The 20,690-nt window shown below is 35.5% G+C and overlaps 1 protein-coding gene across 8 annotated transcripts in view; it reads right to left on the bottom strand.

Annotated features, from left to right (window-relative positions):
• Positions 1–20,690, bottom strand: part of LOC150099784 (phospholysine phosphohistidine inorganic pyrophosphate phosphatase-like) — a 272,126-nt gene that overhangs the window by 183,804 nt on the left and 67,632 nt on the right. For all 8 annotated transcript variants that reach the window (XR_016549370.1, XR_016549371.1, XM_090403980.1 and 5 more), the window contains exons 4-5: positions 18,635–18,791; positions 4,504–4,567 (exon numbers count right to left, since the gene is read on the bottom strand). Coding sequence is in view for 6 of the 8 variants with exons in the window: in XM_090403980.1 (XP_090260106.1) it covers positions 4,504–4,567; positions 18,635–18,791 (221 nt within the window). In the remaining 2 variants the exon portion in view is untranslated. The remainder of the gene's footprint in view (positions 1–4,503; positions 4,568–18,634; positions 18,792–20,690) is intronic.

Raw genomic sequence — 20,690 nt, 5'->3', positions numbered from 1 at the left:
TTTGTTATGATGCTCTTTACATCAAGCACAGATGGTAGAGCTACGACAGGCAGTTTGCCCAAACTTTCGACATTAAATTATCTTAAGTGAATTACGGATGTTCACTCTAACAGGATAGTTGAGATACCCTGCTTTATGTTGGAGGCTTAGGTGTATCAAAAGTAAGTAGGATGTTCTAGTTGGAACTAGATGACCATCCCTACATATCAGTATGCATTTCACACCTGTCACTCTCTGATCTTTAAGCTCTGAACATATCTCATCATCAGGAATATCAAGGAGATCCCATTCTCATATCACTCCTCTACAAGAATTGAATGTTTTATGAGATGTTACTGTGATTGGTAATCCACCCACTGATGTTGCTCTCAGCAGTTTCTCAGAATGCTGTTGACATGTTTCCATAAGGATATCACCAAGTGCTAAGAATAATAATACAGGTCTGTTAAATTAATAGAAGTTGTGAGTATGGCTATTAGTCACACTGTGGTAAATGCATGAACTGAACGACTTTAGGTCCTTAATGCAAGACAGGGGCACATTGCCAAGAGAGTCTGACCTGATATTACAGGAGACCAAGAGAATCTAACTTGAAAATAAAGACAACCTGATGATTAAGATTACAGGTTAGTTTTACCCTACTGATGACTAGTCGTTGCAATAATAATCCTGCTCAGTACGAGAAGAACCGCAGGTTCGGACACTTGGTACATGTGCTTGGTCGAGTGACCAGTGGTGCAAAGTTACCATCCATGGGATTATGACTGAATGCCTCTAAGTCAGAATCCTGTCTAGCCACTGCAACGATACCGCACGTTAAAAGGCAGCGCTAGCCAGAGTTGTGCTGGTATGGGAGTCATGCTTAGAAGAGCACCCACCATACTGCGATCTATTGAGTCATATAAACAGACTCAGCCCGAGGGATGAGTCTGTACCAAGAGTCTGTGTTAAGGACCTAAAGTTGTTCAGTCCTTAATGTCCTGTGGTACATGAACCTAAATTCGTTCAGTTCATGCATTTACCACAGTATGACTAATAGCTATACTCACAACTTCTATTAATTTAACAGACCTGTATTATTATTCTTAGCACTCACCACTGTCTGAAGAACCTAAAGACATTCAGTTCTTCTTAGTGGTACATGAACCTAAAGTAGTTCAGTTCACGTGCTTACCTGGGTACAACTATTAGCCATACTCGCCAATACAAAATCAATACTTATATTATACTCTAAATAAAATCTTTCCTAAAAGTACCTTAAATCTAACTTAAAGGGACTTTAAATCGCTCCTAAAAGTACCGTAATCTAACTTAGAGGCACTTCAAATCTCCCTTAAAAGTACCTTTCAGCTATGCTGTCTTTAGGAGATCTTAACATGTGATGTGTAGTTAACCCGTTAGCATACAAAGACGTCTGTGACAAGCCTGTTGTTTATTGCACCAAAATTGATTTTGACGTATCACAGATGTTACAAAGTTTGCATCAATTTCAAACGAATTTAGGGTGTTAGGCAGTGAATATATATGCATATAAACTCTACTCACTAGTTAGTTTGTGTTGTAATTTATTATCGTCCCTAATATGTCTGCAAATATTTATATGTTAGCTGAAAGTGATATTGAAAGCGGAGAGGACAGTTTGGATAAAAACAGCGAGACAAATTTATATCATTAAAGTGCTGGCATTTTTGACTTGTCAAGTGATAATAGCGACAGTAGCAGTGGAAGTTCGGTTCGAGGCAATGTTCGTAAACATTTGAGACCGATATCGTCTAGTAGCGATGATTCTGATGTAACAGAAAATGAATGGAATTGGCAAGAAAAGGAAAATATTCCTATTATAAAACCATTTACGGAAATTCCAAGCATCAATGCAATTGCTTTGCTAAGATTTGGTGCAATTCCGACACCTCTTTCTGTTTTGAAACAAATACTTTGTGACGATTTCTTTGACATGATAGTTACAGAAACTAATAGATATGCGGCTCAACCAATAACAAGTGACGAATTGTAGGCATATTTTGCATTATGTATAATTATGTCACAGGTAAAAAAATCTAATATAGACATGTATTGGTCAAAGAGGGCTGTGGTTGAGACACCCATATATTCAAAAATTATGCCTCGTAAACGCTTCTTGGCTATATCTCATTTTCTCCATTTCATGGATAATGAAACAATAAAGAAAGACGACAAAATATGTAAAGTGCGAAATATAGTCGACTACCTGAATAATAAGTTTCAGCAATTATATACACCAGATAAAAATGTAGTAATTGATGAATCCCTTATGAAATATAGAGGTCAACTAAATTATGTACAGTTCATTGATAGCAAACGAGCACGATTTGGGATAAAATTTTACAAGCCATGTGAATCACACTCTGGATATTGTTCAAAGTTCAAAATTTATACGGGAAAGGGTAAAATTCCAGGAAGCGATACACCTGCATCTCAAAATGTCATCATGGAGTTGGCCGAATCTATTTTAGGAAAAGGATATACGTTATTCTTAGATAATTGGTATTCGTCACCAGAATTATTCTATTTCTTGAGAAAAAATAGTACAAATGTTGTGGGGACAGTTATAAAAAATCGCAAGAATATGCCTAAGAAATTGACTACATAAAACAAAAAAAGGCGAATCAAAAACTTTATCTTGTTGAGGAATTTTGTCATTACGTTGGCACAATAAGAAGGATGTTTACATGATAAGCAGAAAGCATTCAAAAGAAGAAATGGTAGATACAGGAGAAGTAAGAGGGGCGATGAAGAAAAAGTAATAAAACCTAAATGTGTTCTTGAATACAATTGCAGAATGGGTGGTGTCGATAGCCAAGACCAACTACTTGCTTGTTTTCCAATTATGCGAATATGTGTCAAAGGTTACAAGAAAATATTTTTCTATTTAATGGATATCGCTATTTACAATGGTTATGTTTTATATTCCAAACTACCAAATACATCAAAACTAACAATAGTCAATTTCCGTTTAAACATAGCAGAAGATATGTTGTTAAATATATCTTTACCTAATTATAGTACCCGTGGACGTCCATCGCAAAAGGATTGCCCAATTAGACTGCAGGGAAAAAATTGGGCCCATTTCCCTGAACATATACCTGCTAGTCATAAAAAGCAACATCCAGCAAAGAGATGCCATGCATGTGCCAAGCATAATGTAAGAAGTGAGACTACATGGCAATGTAAAAAATGTTTGATACCATTACATTTACCTAAGTGCTTCGAAAAGTATCATACCTTGCAAAATTATTAATATTCTTTATAATAAGGTAACAATTAACAAAATAAATCACATGAATTAAATAAATAGTAGTTTTATCTGTTCCAACTTTAAAAATAATTTATATGTCAAAGGGTTAAGATCTCCTAAGGAGAGCATCGCTTTCTACAAATATGCAGAAGTATACAACATCCCATGTTCCTGTGGACTGAATTATGTAGAAAAACATCATGAAGCCTAGAAATCCGAAAAAAAGAACATATCGGAGATAACAACAACAACAGAACAGACACCTCAGGATTAGTCCATCATTTCTCAATTTTGAACCATTCCATTGATTGGGACAACAGCTCCATGCCATACATTGAAGAAGATTTCAAATGTAGAAACTTTAAAGAAGCTGCAGTGTGGTACTCCGGACAGGAGACAATCTCAATAGAAATCAAGGCATGTTATTAAAAGACATTTGGAAATCATCATCATCAAATTCCTGCCATGTACCCTCAAGGAGTGTACAGGATATGATAGTACTACATGAAAAAATTACATCATTACTAACTTCCTATATTTGGAAAAGCTTAACAAATTCACTATGTTTAGTAGAACTGAATTACGAGAAAAACTATAAAACGAGATCTACTAACAATGATTAAGTCTCGACGCTTTATGCGCTTAATGTCACACATCCTTTTCAATTTTTTCAACTGATTTTAAGGTCGTTACTGCATTCTTCTGTTGTAGCATTTAATGTTAGTGTAACCACTCTCGTCCTGAAGACACCAGACAGAATCCAGCTGGCGAAATTGGTAGATGATTACATACATATATTTATAAAGAATCATGGTCCAATAAAATCCAAAGAAAATGTCTCTTGTTTAGCAACCTTTTTACTTTACACTCGCTTGAGCCTTGTTCGAAAGTATAGTCGAAAATGTTATTTATTCCCTTATGGGATCGCGGATGTATCTTTGAAAGTACATAAGTCAAGGAATGACTGTAATGCTGATTATATTTATACATCTTATGATCTCCAATGACATATTTATTCCAGCACGAGGCATTTTCTCTATGGACTTAATGGACTTCTCTCCCATTACACAATCAGTATTATCAGACATTCTTGTGAAATTAATCATATAACATTAATGTACTATACAAAAAAATGTTACATATAAATAAATATAAAATATAAATAAACATAAGAAAAAAATATAATTTCACAGTTCACAAAACAATTTTTGGTTGAATTTTTGACATACCTCTAATGCAGCTGTATATGCTCCAACATCAAGAGTTAACTGACTCTTTTCTTTATAATATTTTCTAAATGAATAAAAAAAATCATTAATAATAATATTAAAAGTGCTGCAGACCTATATTGGATATTGCATCATCTGCATAAAATAAAGGGCTGAGATTAACATCTGCAATTCTGGTATCAAGGTCTAATGTCATTTTTCTTCATAACATTATCCATATACATGATAAGCTAACATGTATATAGTGGAGATAGTGTGCATCCATGTCTTACACCTGATTTGACATCACACCATTTTCTTATGCCTCTTTCAATTCTAACTAATGATTTACAACTCAAATATAGACTATGTATTGCTCAATATAATGTCCCGTTTACACCATATAATCAAAAAACCATATAAGATGTTTTGAGCTGATTTTCTCTTGATACCTTGTCATATAGCTTTTCAGATCTACAAAACCTAAATATAGATCCTCGTTATATTCCCATGATTTCTCAACTATTTGTCTTAAAGTGAAGATGTTGCAGAGAATCTCTATTTGTCCTGAATCCAACTTATTCTCCAAGTATTCTTTCCACAATTTTTCTTAACTTCTTCTCAAATATGTTTATATAAATCTTACCTGGAACACTTAGTAAGGAAATTTCTCTGTAATTCTCAGATTCAGTTTTCTTTCCCTTTTTTGGGTACTATGAGAACTCTGCTGCAATCATCTGGAATTTGACCTTGCAACCATGTATTCTGAATTATGCACTGCAATCACTTTAAAACTTTTATACCTCTATATATGAGCTGCCTTTCCCCATTTCAGGATTTTGATGTTTTTTTCATTACCTCAAGTGTCATTATGTATTCTTGATTACATTCCTCTTGACTTTTTCAATCACTTCTGTCATTTCTTGTTACATTTAACAATGTTTTAAAGTAATTACTCCAAACATCAAGAATATTTTGAATATCTTTAATTTCAGTCTTTGTGTCACCTTTATCATCTCTGATTTGTTTTACTCTATTTCTAAGCGCTTTTTTAAATAACCTTCAGATCATTTTGCAACAACCTTTCTGATATTTACCTTCTATTCCCAAAGTCTTGCTATGACATTTATTTCTTACGCTATTTCCTTGCTTTCTTACATTTTTCTTTGTATTCTGTTAGAGCACATGCTAATTTACTTGTTAAGATCCATCAATTTGCTTTCTTCTTTTGCACATTATGTATGTATGTATGGCAGTGCAGTCCAGTCAGACACTTCATGATATCCTTTGGCTTGTTCGGATTTTTGATGTTTTTTTTTAATTTTTTTTATTTTCTTTTCTTAACCTAATTTTGCCTTTCTTACCACTGATATCCATCTTACTTGTGATTTGTACTGTTCATGAGATTGCTGATTACATTTCCTATTATACTCCTACTGGAATATTTTCATGTGGCTTCTTTCACAAGAAGCCACTATAAATACACACTAGAAAAAAAAAAAAGATAAGTTTAAATATTAATTATTAGTGATATATTATAACTTTAGCATAAATTTTAGTCTGGTTTTGCTGTCCTTGAGTATGGCATGTTTGCATTTGGAAGTTATTGAGTTTGAAGTACTTTTTCAGTATATTATTTTTAATAAGATACCTATGTCTGTTGCTTGGTCAGAAGCACTTAACAAAATAAATATAGAAAATGCATCAACATGAATAGATTCACAACCAGCGTTCAGCAATTTCAGCACCTCCATAGCGCAATTGGAAAAATGATGGTATGGCCTAAGTTTGATTCTTGTCCTCACGAAATAAATTTTAGTCTGGTTTTGCTGTCCTTGAGTATGGCATGTTTGCATTTGGAAGTTATTGAGTTTGAAGTACTTTTTCAGTATATTATTTTTAATAAGATACCTATGTCTGTTGCTTGGTCAGAAGCACTTAACAAAATAAATATAGAAAATGCATCAACATGAATAGATTCACAACCAGCGTTCAGTAATTTCAGCACCTCCATAGCGCAATTGGAAAAATGATGGTATGGCCTAAGTTTGATTCTTGTCCTCACGAAAGGAATCGTTATATGTTTTTTTTTCCAATTGAAGGTGAATTAGTCAATCTCATACAGAGGTAGCAGGGTTTTACTCCTGGAAACTGTGGTTTTTCATCCTGCATGCAGTCAAATCGGCCTTGAGAACACATGCAATCTACAGAAAATACATACTAGGACAGTAGATGGTGTTGGTGCAGGTGATGATGGTAGTGGAGGTTCGGTTTAGTTGGTGGATTAAGTGGTGGAAACGAAAGGTATAGAGTAGGTGCCCTCCATCAATGACTCTTTGGACTCCTTTGAGATGTCACAAAACAACAACAATAATAATAATATTACTTAGTATGTTCTTTGTGTATTGTACATTTTAATTCTTTCAATTATGGTACCCTGGTTGGCCAAGTGGTTAGCATATCCACTCTTCAGCCAAGAGGCTATGAGTTCAAATCTCACAAAGGCATGGATGTTTGCGATTGTCCTACTAATTTTTTTGTTCAAAGGGCATCTGTGACACTACCACTGCTTCTAGTAGAAGGCTTCACTCCCAAAACTTATGGTAATGGATGACATATCACCACATATTCTTAAGGAATGTGCACAACAGTTAGCTATGCCTTTGAGCTGGTTATTTAATGAAAATCTTTCAGTGGGTAAGGTTCCTAAAGAGTGAAAAGAAGGCAAAATAGTACCACTGTGCAAGCATGGTTCTAGGAGGGATGGTGGGGGGAACCCCATACGAATAAATAAAAGGACAGAAGTTTCCAATTATAGACCAGTCTGTATAACTGCAGTTGTAGCCAAGATGTTGGAGGGATTGGTTAGGATTTGTGAAGGGTAGGTCTTTTTAGCAATTTACTTGAATTTTATAATAAGGTAACGTGTGTTAGATAAGGGAGAATTACATACAGTGATATTCTTGGGCATTACAAAAGTGTTTGATAGATTACCACATGATAAGATGGTGTACAAGCTACAGAGGATGGGAATAGATAGTATATAACTCTGAACAATAGCAGCAAGTTGCGCATGATGGGGCAGCAGTGTCTCAAAAGAGGAGGATAACCAGTGGCATGCACCAGGGTTCTGTTCTTTTGCTCCTGCTGTTTAACTTGTTTGTAAATGATATATCATATGGACTGACTGGGGATCTTCAGCTGTTTGCAGATGATGCAAAGTTGGGGAGAATTATAAGTTGCACTGCTGATGTCATTTCCCTTCAGATTTGAATAGACTTTTGACTGGGACAAAGGAGTGGGGGTTGTAGTTTTAATATAGATAAGTGCAAGGTGTTGCATTTTGGAGTGCAGAAATATAAGGCTGTGTACTATATTGATGGTACAGTACTGCAGGAGGTGGATGAGATTTGGGAGTGATGACTGATAGGAACCATTTCAAAGACTGCACATTGTATTGCTGCTGTGATAAGAAGTATTCTAACATAGAGAGATAAGGAAGTGGTTGTGCACCTGTATAAAGCACTGGTTAAACCACACTTCAACTATTGTACTCAAATTTGGTCACCTGGTTTTCAGTGTGATGTGGAAACATTGGAGAGGATCCAACGACAAGCAACTAAGACAATATCAGGACATTGGAATGCTGGCTATGTAAAGAGGTTGAAAAAATGTGGACTGCAGAATTTGGAAGATAGGAGGAAAAGAGATGGTATGATAAAGATATTTAAGTTAATGGGAGGATTTTATCAGATTAATCCAGATGGGATTATAAAAAGAGTAGAACCTTTTACTCTTTGTGTAAGAATATGATGAGGTGGGATATGAGGAGCACATTTTTTACATGGAGAATTGTCAGTGAATGGAATGCATTACCGGAATGTTATTAATGCAAAGAGTGTTAAGGATTTTAAGATTCGGTATGATAAATATGTCATCAGTTAAATGAACCTCCCACAATGAGTCTTCCGACTCCATGGAGGGTGCAATAATAATAATAATAATGAAATCCAATGAGATATGGGAGTGACCATATGGCATCAAAATGATGTCACATGTGAACAACTAACTAAAAATTATAACAGCTGCCATACTACCTCCACTTAATGCTTTATTATTTTCCAGTTTGCCACCATTTAAAGATCACATTTTGCAAAGTATAATACAAGATTTTGCAACATGCTTCACCTATTATCATGTATGCTTTCCATGATTTAGCAGATACGATATGTGGCAGGTAAGATATGGAGAAGTGAATGTTTTCATGAAATGCATACAGTGGAGGAAGCTGGGTAATTATCAATATAAGTATCTCAGATATCTCTAGTTTCAGTGGTAAAGAAGGTACTAAGAAATCACATTTGCCAGGAGAGTAACAAGAAGGAAAGCAAGCATCAGGTGGTGGATTTGATATCAGGTAGCAAGTGAAGATATGAAAGACCTGAAAGATAGAGGTGACTGTGTCAACGATTCTCAAGTGCTTAGAGAGAGAGTACAGGTATCGAGAGAAGAGGTGGAGGGAGTGAAAACTGAGTTGACTACTGTGAACGCAGAGATTAGAAAGGCTGACTGAGCAAGATGAACATGAAGTGGGAACAGAAAGCTATTGTTGTTATTATTATGTAACACCTCCAGTGAGTCCAAAGACTCATTGAGGAAGGCCACATACTACACACACCAGTTATCATACTTATTCTTGAATTCATTCACACTGCTTGCACTCATAACATCCAATGGCAATCCATTCCAATCACGTACCACACTCTGGGAGAAAAATCCTCACCCCCTTCTTAGCAGCCTTTATTCTCAGCTTCCAAGGATACCCTCTTGTCCTTTCCCCGCCCTCCATAATTCGATTGAAAATCCTGTTGATTGAAATTTGAATTGAAATCCTGTTGATAGAAATTCGATTGAAATCCTGTACCCTTTCAGAAGTTTGTAAGTCTCGATCATACCACCCCCTCTTTGCAGTCTACAAATTCTCAATCTATAAATTATATATTTAGTTTAATCCTTTATCCAAGTGTAAGCAAACAAAGTTTGTGCCTGAAGTATCTTCAGGACTGGAGAAACTTATGGTAAAGGTGATATAAGTTCTCATCACTTGCCTTAGTATCTTCCATAATGCAAAGCACATCTCCTTGAGGACAAGTATAATACTATGCATTAAGGGAAGGGCCACTACCTAGACAGGTTTCGACCTTCACTGAGGTCTAATCAGCAGAAACCAGACCAGAGCCATTGGTGGTGATACCAAGGTGGAAGTAATGGAGAAGTCATATTTACCTATACTAGTTGCCTTATTATTAAATTACTCTGGATTAGAGCAAGAGGATGGAAGTCTTTTCACTTGGTTAGACTATAAATTCAGGTGCAAACTTTGTTTGCTTACACTTGGATAAAGCATTAAACTAAATATATAATTTATAGTCTAACCACGTGAAAAAACTTCCATCATCTTTCTTAATCCAGAGTAATTTAATAATAAGGTGTGACACCTTTTGGCAACTCATAAAGGTATATATGACTTCTTCATTACTTTCACCTTGATATCACCACCACTGGGTCTGGCTCCCACTGATGAGACCTCAATAGAAGTCGAAACCAGTATGGGTAGTGGCTCTTCCCTTAATGCATAGCATTATACATGTCTGCAAGGAGATGTGCATTGCATTATGGGAGATACTAAGACAAGTGATGAGAACTTATACCACCTTTACCACGAGTTGCCCCAGTCCCGAAGATACTTCGGGTGCAAACTTTGTTGGATAAAGGATTAAACTAAATATATAATTTATAGTCTAACCAAGTGAAAAAACTTCCATCAAATTCTCAATGTCTTCATAATCAGTATTCCACAATCCAGATATCATTTTTAACACTCTCCTTTGTACTCTCTCCAATAAATCAGAATCACAACAGAAACCAGGAGACCAGACCTGTACACAATAGTCCAAGTGAGGTCTTATCAAAGCCTTATAAAGAGGCAAAATAACATCCTTATCTTTACATGTGAACATTCATTTCAGCACTGCAATTATCTTTTGAGTTGTATTTGCAATCTTTGCTACATGGCCTCTGAACTTCAACTTCCTATCTACTAACACTCCAAGATCCCTAGTCTCATCAGTTTCTTCTAACATAATCCCATCAATATAATACGACATTGCATATCTAATCACGCTGAAGTGAATGACTTGACATCCATTTTCCCATGCCCACAATTTCAGCCTATTCAAATCATTCTGCAAGTACTGCACATCATAGGGTAATCAGCAGCATTCCTGATTACCCTACCTATCTTTTCATCATCAGCAAATAGCTGTATGTCGCTTGTCAAATCCTTCCCAATATCATTAATGTACAGATTGAATAACAGTGGACCAAGCACTGATTATTGTGTGACAAGTGGTGCACCACTTGTTATTTTTTTTATTTATTAATCTTTGTAGTGGTTATGGGCAGTACTACCCTTACATCACGTCCAGACATCTCGTCCAGATTTGATATATAGGCCTAAGCCTTCACAAGTGTTTAACTCTATGCCTGTTCTAGTTATCATTGTAGTCATTCGCTGGTGGCAACGGCATGCCACCAGTGTGCCCTGTAGAGCCCTCAAGGAAAGAACTTTTATGTCCTCCTGTTTTAAGTCCATATAACTATCTGCATGCCATACGCCATGTAAAGAGATGGTGGCACTGGTAAACCTTGGGGTTGCCCCATATTCCTCCTGTATCTTACTAACTAGATCTTGGTTATTTTTATAATAATTTACTTTATTATTATGGCTATAGGCTAGTGGGTACCTTGTTCCCACCACTTGGGCATCAACAACCGAAATGTCACCATCTCTTTTAATCACTAAGTCTGGCTTATGCAAACCTGCAGAGGTCCTATAATGTGGTTTCACCGCAGTCACCCAACCTTTGTTCAGAATGGAGACCACGGCGTCATGCCTTCGCATGCGGACCCCATGGGTGCAGAAGCAACAATGGGCTATATGAGACAATGTCTCACTGTAGTGGCAGCCAGCCCTACAGTTTGAGTCGTCACTACTCCATCAAGCTGTGCGGGCTCGAGTGGGAAGGGCTTTGATCCTCGTCCTAATATACTCTAATCCCAATATACTCTAATCCAGGGAGGAGTCTGGTGCCATCCCTTACCCAATCATGCTGGGGAAGCACCAGATATGACTCTTTTAAAGAAGCATCATCTACAGAACAGCGCAGCAGAGATGCCCACCTCTTGTGTTCAGCGGGTGCTGACTCAATTAAGGTACCCTGATAATGGGACCAGCCTTTAGCCCACCTAAAGTCTTCTTGTATCAACGGACTATAGAAAGCCTTAAATCTTGCAGACTCACATCCCCCGTATACCACTTTTTGATATCTGTCAGTCAGCCACCCTCTTATCCACGCTAATATTCTATAACCCAAACCCATTCTTTGCAATTTATGCAACAGTCTACCATGCTGTATTCTGTCAAAAGCATTAGCAAAATCTAAAAGGATCATGGTGTATCCATTCTCCTTGTCTAGTTCAATGGTAACATTGTTATAGAATGTGAGCAAGCTGCTAAAATATGACCTTCCCTTAGTAAACCCATTTTGTTCATTGCAAAGTAGAGATTCACTGTCAACCTATTTCTGAATGCGAGCCCTAACCAATTTTTCCAAAATCTTCACCATCACTCCTGAGCTACTAATTGGTCAATAGCTGGATACATCGGTCTTGTGCACCACCCTTATACATTCCTGCCGAATCTTCCCTGTTCTGAGACTCATATTAAACAGTCTGATCAAAGGAATGACCAGTTAAGCTAAACACTCTTTTAGCACATGTGCTGATATCCCATCAATCCTATTGCTGAATTCTTATTCAATTTGTGCAACAGCTCTAATATCTCGTCCTCATACACTTGTTTCTTCATCTAGTGAAGAGATAACAGTGAGCTCAATGTTGCATACACCAGGTTGATAGCTTTTAACAAAATAGGCACTCATTAACTGAACAACCTCTTCTGCATCTGTAACTCTCATGTCATCTGGATTTAGAAGAGTTATTCTTTCTTTTACTTGCAGCATATCGATAGAATTCTTGTGGGTTGTCTTTAGCACACAGAGTCAGTTTCTTTTCATAATCAGATTTTGCTCTCCGTACAACAGTTGTAACTATTCTAGCCTGCTGTTATAATGTACATAATGGATGTCATCCTTATGCACATGGTATTCCTTCCACATCATCCTTTTCTTATGAATCTCTTGCTTAATAGATTACACATCCATTTGACTCCTACCCTATTTATTCTTCAAACTCTTGGGACACATTCTGATATTGCATCATTTAAGTATTGTTTAAATGCTTCCCATGCAGTGTCGATATTCTTTCCATCCAGCAATCGATCCCATTCCATTGAACTAAGTATAATCCTCAGTTGGTCATAATTTCCTGCTCTGTAGTTAAGCATGTAACCTTTTCTGAATGGAACATTCATAAACATAGTCATTTCCCAAGTGAGTACTGCATGATTACTGTCACCAACCGGAGGCGAATAGTTACGTCTTTAACTGAAACGTCCTCTGTCACTATAATCAAATCTAACTCTCTTTGCCCTTGAGTTCCTTCTGTCACATGTTGCTTGAGGAAGTTGTCCCACAACAACTCAATAAATGCATTTTCATTCTTCTCATGAGATTCTACTGTTACCCAATCAATATTTGGATAATTAATATCTCCCATTATGATTACTCTTTTCGCACTCATCTTTTCTATTTGATGATGCCTTCATCGCTAGCAACCGATCCACCAGGTCTGTAACAACATCCCACTATGTAATTGATCTTGTTAGATTCCACCTCACAACAGATGGCTTCAAACTCACTGCCACATGAAATATTGTTAGTAGTGATACTACAATCATAGGTCTAAACTCTAACTGGATTCAAGTCATCCGATATCATTAGCAGCATTCCCCCCCCCCCCTCCTCTCCTATCCTTCCTTAATTTGTACATAAATGACATACGAAATAACCTGAAAGGAAATATTCAGTTGTTTGCTGATTATGCAAAATTGGTAGATCAATAGTTAATCAAAGCAATGTGGAGAGCTTGCAGGACGATTTAAATAGTTTGTCAGTATGGGCAAAAGTTAATGGGTATCAGTTTAATATCAAGAAATGTAAAGTTATGCATTTTGGGATAAACAGATTACGAGCCATGTATCACATTGATGGCAATGTACTCCAGGAAATAGATGAAGCTAGAGATTAAGGGATGGTGGTAGACAGAAAATTAAAGTTTAGAGGACATATTGCTAAGATTCCTGAGGTAGCCCATAAGATTACTTGGCTATTGAAGAACACATTAACAAGTAGAGATAAGAAAATTGTCATTTCTTTATAAGGCTTTGATGTGCTCAAGTCTGGTCCCCTGAGTTTCTTGGGGATGTGGAAGCAGTGGAAAGGGTTGACAGGTGAGTAACCAAGATGGTGAGTGGCCTGTGGAATGTTCCTATGAGGACAGATTGAAGGTGTGTGGATTGCAGATGTTGGTTGATAGGAGAAAAAGAGGGGATATGATAGTAACATTTAAGTTGCTTAAAGGGTTTTATAGGGTAGCTGCAAGGGAAATATTTCAGCACTTGGCTAGAGGGACCAGAACAAGGGGTCATCCCTGGAAGTTGAATAAAGATGTGGTTAGTAGGGGTGTGAGGACTAGATTTTTTCATTGGAGAGTTGTGAATGAGTGGAATGGGTTGCCAGAGTCAGTTGTGAGTGCTTTTTCTGTTAATGGTTTCAAGGAGAGGTATGATAGATTGTGTGGATAGATTGGGTCTCCCACGATGAGTTTTCGGACTCCATGGAGGTGCCCATATAATAATAATAGAAACTATGTAACATTGCCTGGCATGTTTGGGCATATCTTTCTGCTCTCTCTCCACAACTATTAATGTATACTTGAATCTCATGTGTACTTATATTATCTTTAATTCATGGTATATTAAATATTGTTGTCACATCTTGAGTAGGTTTTTATCAAAGTTTGTAATATGGGTTCCACAATAATGTCACACAACTTGAAATTTACATAATTTAAGATATTATACTTTTAAAATGAATAAAAATGGAAACAAAGAAAATCAAAGTTTCATAAGGGAAAAATCTCTCTGACTTGTAAACATAATAAAAATAAAATACATATCATTATTTAGCATGATACGAAATTACAAAAAATAGCAGAAAGAAGTAGTGAAAATAATAAATACAAGAAAGAAACAGTAAATTAAACTGACATGCAGTGATACCCAATACATGAAGCTGTGTTCCTTTTTATTCATCATACTCAAAACTAAATGGTGACCACTTCCTATTTCAAATCCTCTGTATACTCTTGTGTCACGAAACAGCATGAAGATATATATCACTATCAACAATACAGTCAATGAGAACCAATACCATGTCCCAACATACAGACATATACAGGTAATGACTAGTTCATGTTCTGAACAGAAAACCAGAGATCCAGAGAGAAATCCAGATACATTATTATTAGTACGGCTTCTCCATGGAATCCAGAGACTCATTGTGAGAAACCCAAATTAACCATTGTACACACAAATCCTATCATACCTCTCCTTGAATCTATTCATTGTCATGGAACTCACAACCAATTCTGACAATCCATTCCACTCGCACACCACACTCTATGCAAAAAATCTAGTCTGCATACCCCTACTAACTACACTTTTGCACAACTTCCATGGATGGCTGTTAATTCTCTGGTTATCTGTCATACATCAAAAATTTTCACTTGTATCAATTTTATAAAACCCCTTTAATATCTTAAAAGTTTCTATCACATCCCCTCTTTTCTGCCTATTAACTAAAGTTTGTAACCCACAAACCTTCAACCTCTCCTTGTAGGGAGTATTCCATGGACCTGTCACCATCTTGGTCAATCATATCTGAATCCTCTCTACCACCTCCTGGTCCCCAAGAAACTCAGGTGACCAAATCTGTGTGCAGTAGTCAAGATGTGGCCAAATCATGGCCTTATAAAGGTTGATAATAACTTTCTTATCTTTACTTCTTAGCATGTTTTTCAACATCCAAGTAATCCTTCAGCTATTTTACCAACTTTTGCAATATGCCCTTTGAACTTCAACTCTGCTTCTCTCCAGATCTTCCAGTTAGTCAGTTTTCTTTCCTTTTCTGTCATTCTCTGCCAAGCTAATTTAGGCCTTCCCCTTTTTTTGTTTTCCTCCTGGGATCCATGTCAAAGACACATTAGAAATCTCTGTGTCCAATCCATTTCCGATTTTTTTTTTATTTCATCTGTGATGCTTTTTTTGCACAGTCAGCTTATATAAGTCATCATTTGTTAAATGTTGGGGCAAAAATATTTTTAATATTTTACACAGACATTTGGTTTGAAAACTATTTAATTTAGCTTCCTGTTTTTCAGTTAGCTTACTTGTCTCTGACCCAAATAATAATACAGCCTTAACACTGCTGTTCAAGATCTTTATTTTCATTTTTTTATGTATTTTGAAGAGTTTCATATGTTATTTAATTTTCTGAAAGCAGCATCAGCTTTTGTTAGTCTTTATTATCCCTTAACCGATACTGCTGTTGTTGTTTCTCCTATTTTTAAAGTGGGATCTTACCGAGTTTGGTTCCTTGTTTTGTAATGTTATAGTGTGTGTGTGGTGGAAGTAATTGTGCTTACACTGTCAAAGGCATTGTTTAGGTTGACTGATGGTTGTGTGCAATACTGTTCTTCTAGTGTGTCACAACAGATAACTCATTATCCGTGCAATTACTGCAATTAACAAAATTAACCTCTTTCTAATGGTGTTACAACAGTCACCAATAAAAAGAAAGGTGGTGTACTTACTTATCCTCATCGTTTCTCATGGCACATAAGGCTGAGATCGAGTTCTGGCTTCTCTCCAGCTCTTCCATCCAGCCAGTCTTCTTTCTCTCTTGGGTATAATTTCTTATCTATCATAATTTACTTTTTACTGCTACTATTTCACTCTTCAATCAATTGCAAAATGCAATGAATACAACTTTCCTCCTCACATGGCCTTCATAGATTTTAAAAAAGCTTTTGATTGCATATAAACATCATCAATAATAGAAGCTCTTAGAGATTATGGCATTCAAAAACAATTTATTAACATAATAAAATATATTTATGGAAATGCTACATCAAATATCATTCTCAATGAAATAAGTGAAAAATTTTACATAAATCAAGGAATAAGGCAAGGAGACACCATTTCTCCCAAACTCTTCACATGATTCACACTGGATCATATGATGTGTAATTTAAAATGGTCCAATAAAGGAGTCAATATTAATGGAATTAAATTAAATAACCTAAGATTTGATGATGATATTCTTATTATTGCAAACAATATGAAAGATTTAAATGAAATGATAGTAGATCTAACAACTAAATCACTAGAAATTAGATTAGACATTAATTCTGAGAAAACCAAAATAATGACAAACCGAAAAAGAATATGATGAAAGACACAATGTTAAGGTAAACAATAAAGAAACTGAAATAGTAGATGAGTATGTATACTTAGGAAAATTGTTAACAATGAAGAAACAAGGAGTCATGGAAGAAGTGAAAAGAAATGGAATGGGATGGGCAGCTTTTATAAATAAAAGCTGCCCATAAAAAAAATTTTATATATAAATAAAGCAAAATAAAACCTCAGAACAGAGCAAGACTGTTCAACCAATGTGTATTGCCTGTTATGACATTCGGAGCAGAAACCTAAACATAAGACTCAGAAATAAAATCAAAAATGAAGAAATAAGAGCTAAAACAAAATTTTTAGATATTGGAGAAAACAGACTTTGAAAGAAATGGAAATGAGTGGGACACATCACAAAACTCAAGAACAACAGATAGATGAACGTTTTACTGGAGTGACAGCCATATGAAGGTAAAAAATCAGCTGGAAGATCTGAAAGAAGATTTTCAGATGATATAAGAAAAACAATTGGAACTCTTTGGCACCAACAAGATCAGGATAGAAACGGATGGAGAGAATTGGGAGACACCCATAGCTGGAAGTGGCTATAAAAAGGGTTAAAAGAAAAGAAAGAAGATTTCACTCTTCAGTTATACTCTACTCACATGGTATTTATTCACCAAATCATCAAGCATTTGATATCGCTATCAACCAATTTCCATTTATATTAAATTACTTCCTTACATTATTTCTGTAGCAGACACTTTCCTTTAAACATGTAAGAACAGAAACAGCTAGTGATTAGCATTCATATGCGGTTCAATCTTCAAAATTACAGAATCAACTTCTTATCCTCCTCCTCTTTCAGTCCACTCCATTGTGTTTTAGATCTTATGTCTTGTGTAGGAATGAGAAATATGAACTATACTTTAACATAATCACATCTCCAAATACCACCATTACACACACACATTTATTACAGAAATTTTTGCATCTTTTCTCATACAGACCAAATATATTATTTCAGGAGTACAAGCAGCAAATGGAGTATATAATGAAATCACAATGAAGCTGGGGGGTAAAGAGAGCGTAGGACATGGATATAGACAAAAAAAAAAAAAAAAAACTGTGCATTAACAAAAAGTAAAATTCAACTCAAGCTAAATCATGAAAAAAAAAGGAGACAAACTACTTGCAAACATTCAGAAACCGTCCTGAAATACATTAAAACTACATACAAAAAACTAACAAAACAAAAATGACATCAATACCAAATCGAATCTAAATTTATCCTTTAAATGGAGATGAAAACTGTTAAAATACCAGTTTATAGTTTATTTTCTTTTAAGATGTTTTTTCTTACTTAATATCAATTATGTTACTTGTTCTCTCAAATTCCTAAAGATGAAATTTAAACTTAAGACAATTTTAAAGCTTAAAAAAGAGAGATCACACTTATCTTTCATTCAAACCCTGAAGGATACTTTTTTTTTATAATCAAGAAACAATGTCTCTTTTCCAAAGACACTTTTGAATAAAGCAACTTGGTTCAAATAGCCAAAATTACTCGACAGGCTAACTCTTACCAGCAGGTAAACAGTAGTAAAATTAGCAAGCATAAATAAATAAATATATTTATGTACACACACACAAACTTACCCTTTTCCCATTGATATTAAAACTGGAGATTTTGAATTTATAAGAACTTGAAAAGCTTTATTAACATTCTGATAAGTAAAATATTCTGCTGCATCCCCAATTACAACACAATTGAAGGAAGAAGAGATACCACATTCTTGGAATTCTGGAATAAGTCCTAAAATGATGAAACAGAATTTTAGCAATAATAAAATACTGATAATATATATGTGAGGTTTTTTATTATTATTTTATTTTAAGTAGTTAATCAGTATAATATAATTAAATTTCAATTGAATGCATCTTCAAACTACGAGTTATGAAATTTGTTGAGGAAAATAACTGGGCAGTATGATTACTTGGTGAAAGACGATTTTAGAAAAAAATAAATTAATTAAATAAATAAATAAATAATAAAATAAAGAATTTATTTTACTTAAGCGCACGCGTGCTCACGCACATATATATACAGGCAGCCCTCGGTTTATGCCTCACTTCTGTTCCTGAAAAAAGGGCATAAATCGAATCAGCGTAAAACAAACCCAATTTTAATGGGAGGTACAAGTTATGTTCCGCACAGTCAAAAAATACGCACATGAAGTATCTAATTCCTGCTATGTACCCTCAAGGGGTGTACAGGAAATGATAGTACTACATGAAAAAAATTACATCATTATTAATTTCCTATCTACAATTTTCCTCCAAATCAGTCTGTTACTTGTCAAGACTCCAACATTATCAGATCTTATATTTATATCGTCTAAGGCACTTTGTACCGTATCAATCCACCTATATCTTGGTCTTCCTCTGGGTCGTTTTGCTGCCAACCTGGCAGAGAACACTTGTTTTGCTAATCTTTCCTCGCCCATTCTGTTTAAGTGACCATACCACCTGAGATTAGCTCTGCAAACGTATTCCTGGATGCTGACAATGTCAAGTTCTTTCCTAATATACTCGTTTTTAATATGATATTGCCATTGATGCCATCTGTTCACACGTATAATCTTTCTCAGGACTCTCATATCTGTGGTCTCTAGTCTTTGGTCAAGTGTTTTACTTCTGACCCAGTTCTCAGATCCATTAGTTAAAACTGGTTTGAACACTGTCTTGTATACAGCTAATTTAGTGTTCCTACTAATTTCTCTCTTATTCCATATGAATTTATTCAATTGACTTCCCACCATACCAGCTTTGCTGATTCTGTTGTCTATTTCTATATTTAATTTACCATCTTCAGTAAAAATCGTGCCTAAATAGCTGAAATGTTTTACTTGTTCCACAGGTTCTCCATTCACAACACAGTTGACATTTTCAATGATTCTGCCTATTTTCATTGTCTTTTTATTGCTGACCTTCATACCATATCTATTACAACAGTTATTCAATTTAGTCAGAGAATCTTGCAGACTTGTAGCAGATTTATTTAGAAGTATAACATCATCTGCATAAAACAAAGAGCTGACATTAACATCTCCAATTTTGATATCATGTTTAATACCACTTTCCTTCATAATGTGATCCATATAGACAATGAATAACAGAGGGGATAATGTACATCCTTGTCCCACACCAGATTTAACATTAAACCATCTTCCTGTACTTCTTTCAATTCTAACTGCTGACTTACAACTCAAATAAAGACTAAGTATTGCTTGATATAATGCCCCATTGACACCATATAACTGCAGCGTATTTAATAGCTTCTCTCTTGGCACCTTGTCATATGCCTTTTCCAAATCGACAAAACTTAAATACAGATCTTTGTTATATTCCCATGCTTTCTCAACTATTTGTCGTAAAGTGAAGATCTGATCCTGACAGCCTCTATTTGGCCTGATTCCAGCTTGTTCTTCACCAAGCTTTTCTTCCACAATTCTTATCAACCGTTTCTCAAGTATACTTGCATAGATCTTGCTAGGAACACTCAGTAGGGAAATACCTCTGTAATTCTCACATTCAGTTTTATTTCCCTTTTTATATATGGGTACTATGAGAGCTCTACTCCAATCATCGGGAATTCGTCCCTCTGTCCAGGCTTTCTGAACTATGCAGTGAAGCCACTGTACGACTCTCACAC

The sequence above is a fragment of the Typopeltis vanoorti genome, chromosome 14 (assembly GCF_054136105.1).
Source record: "Typopeltis vanoorti isolate ZY-2024b chromosome 14, IOZ_Tvanoo_1.0, whole genome shotgun sequence".
NCBI lineage: Eukaryota > Metazoa > Arthropoda > Arachnida > Uropygi > Thelyphonidae > Typopeltis > Typopeltis vanoorti.
This window is presented reverse-complemented; position numbering and strand designations above follow the sequence as displayed.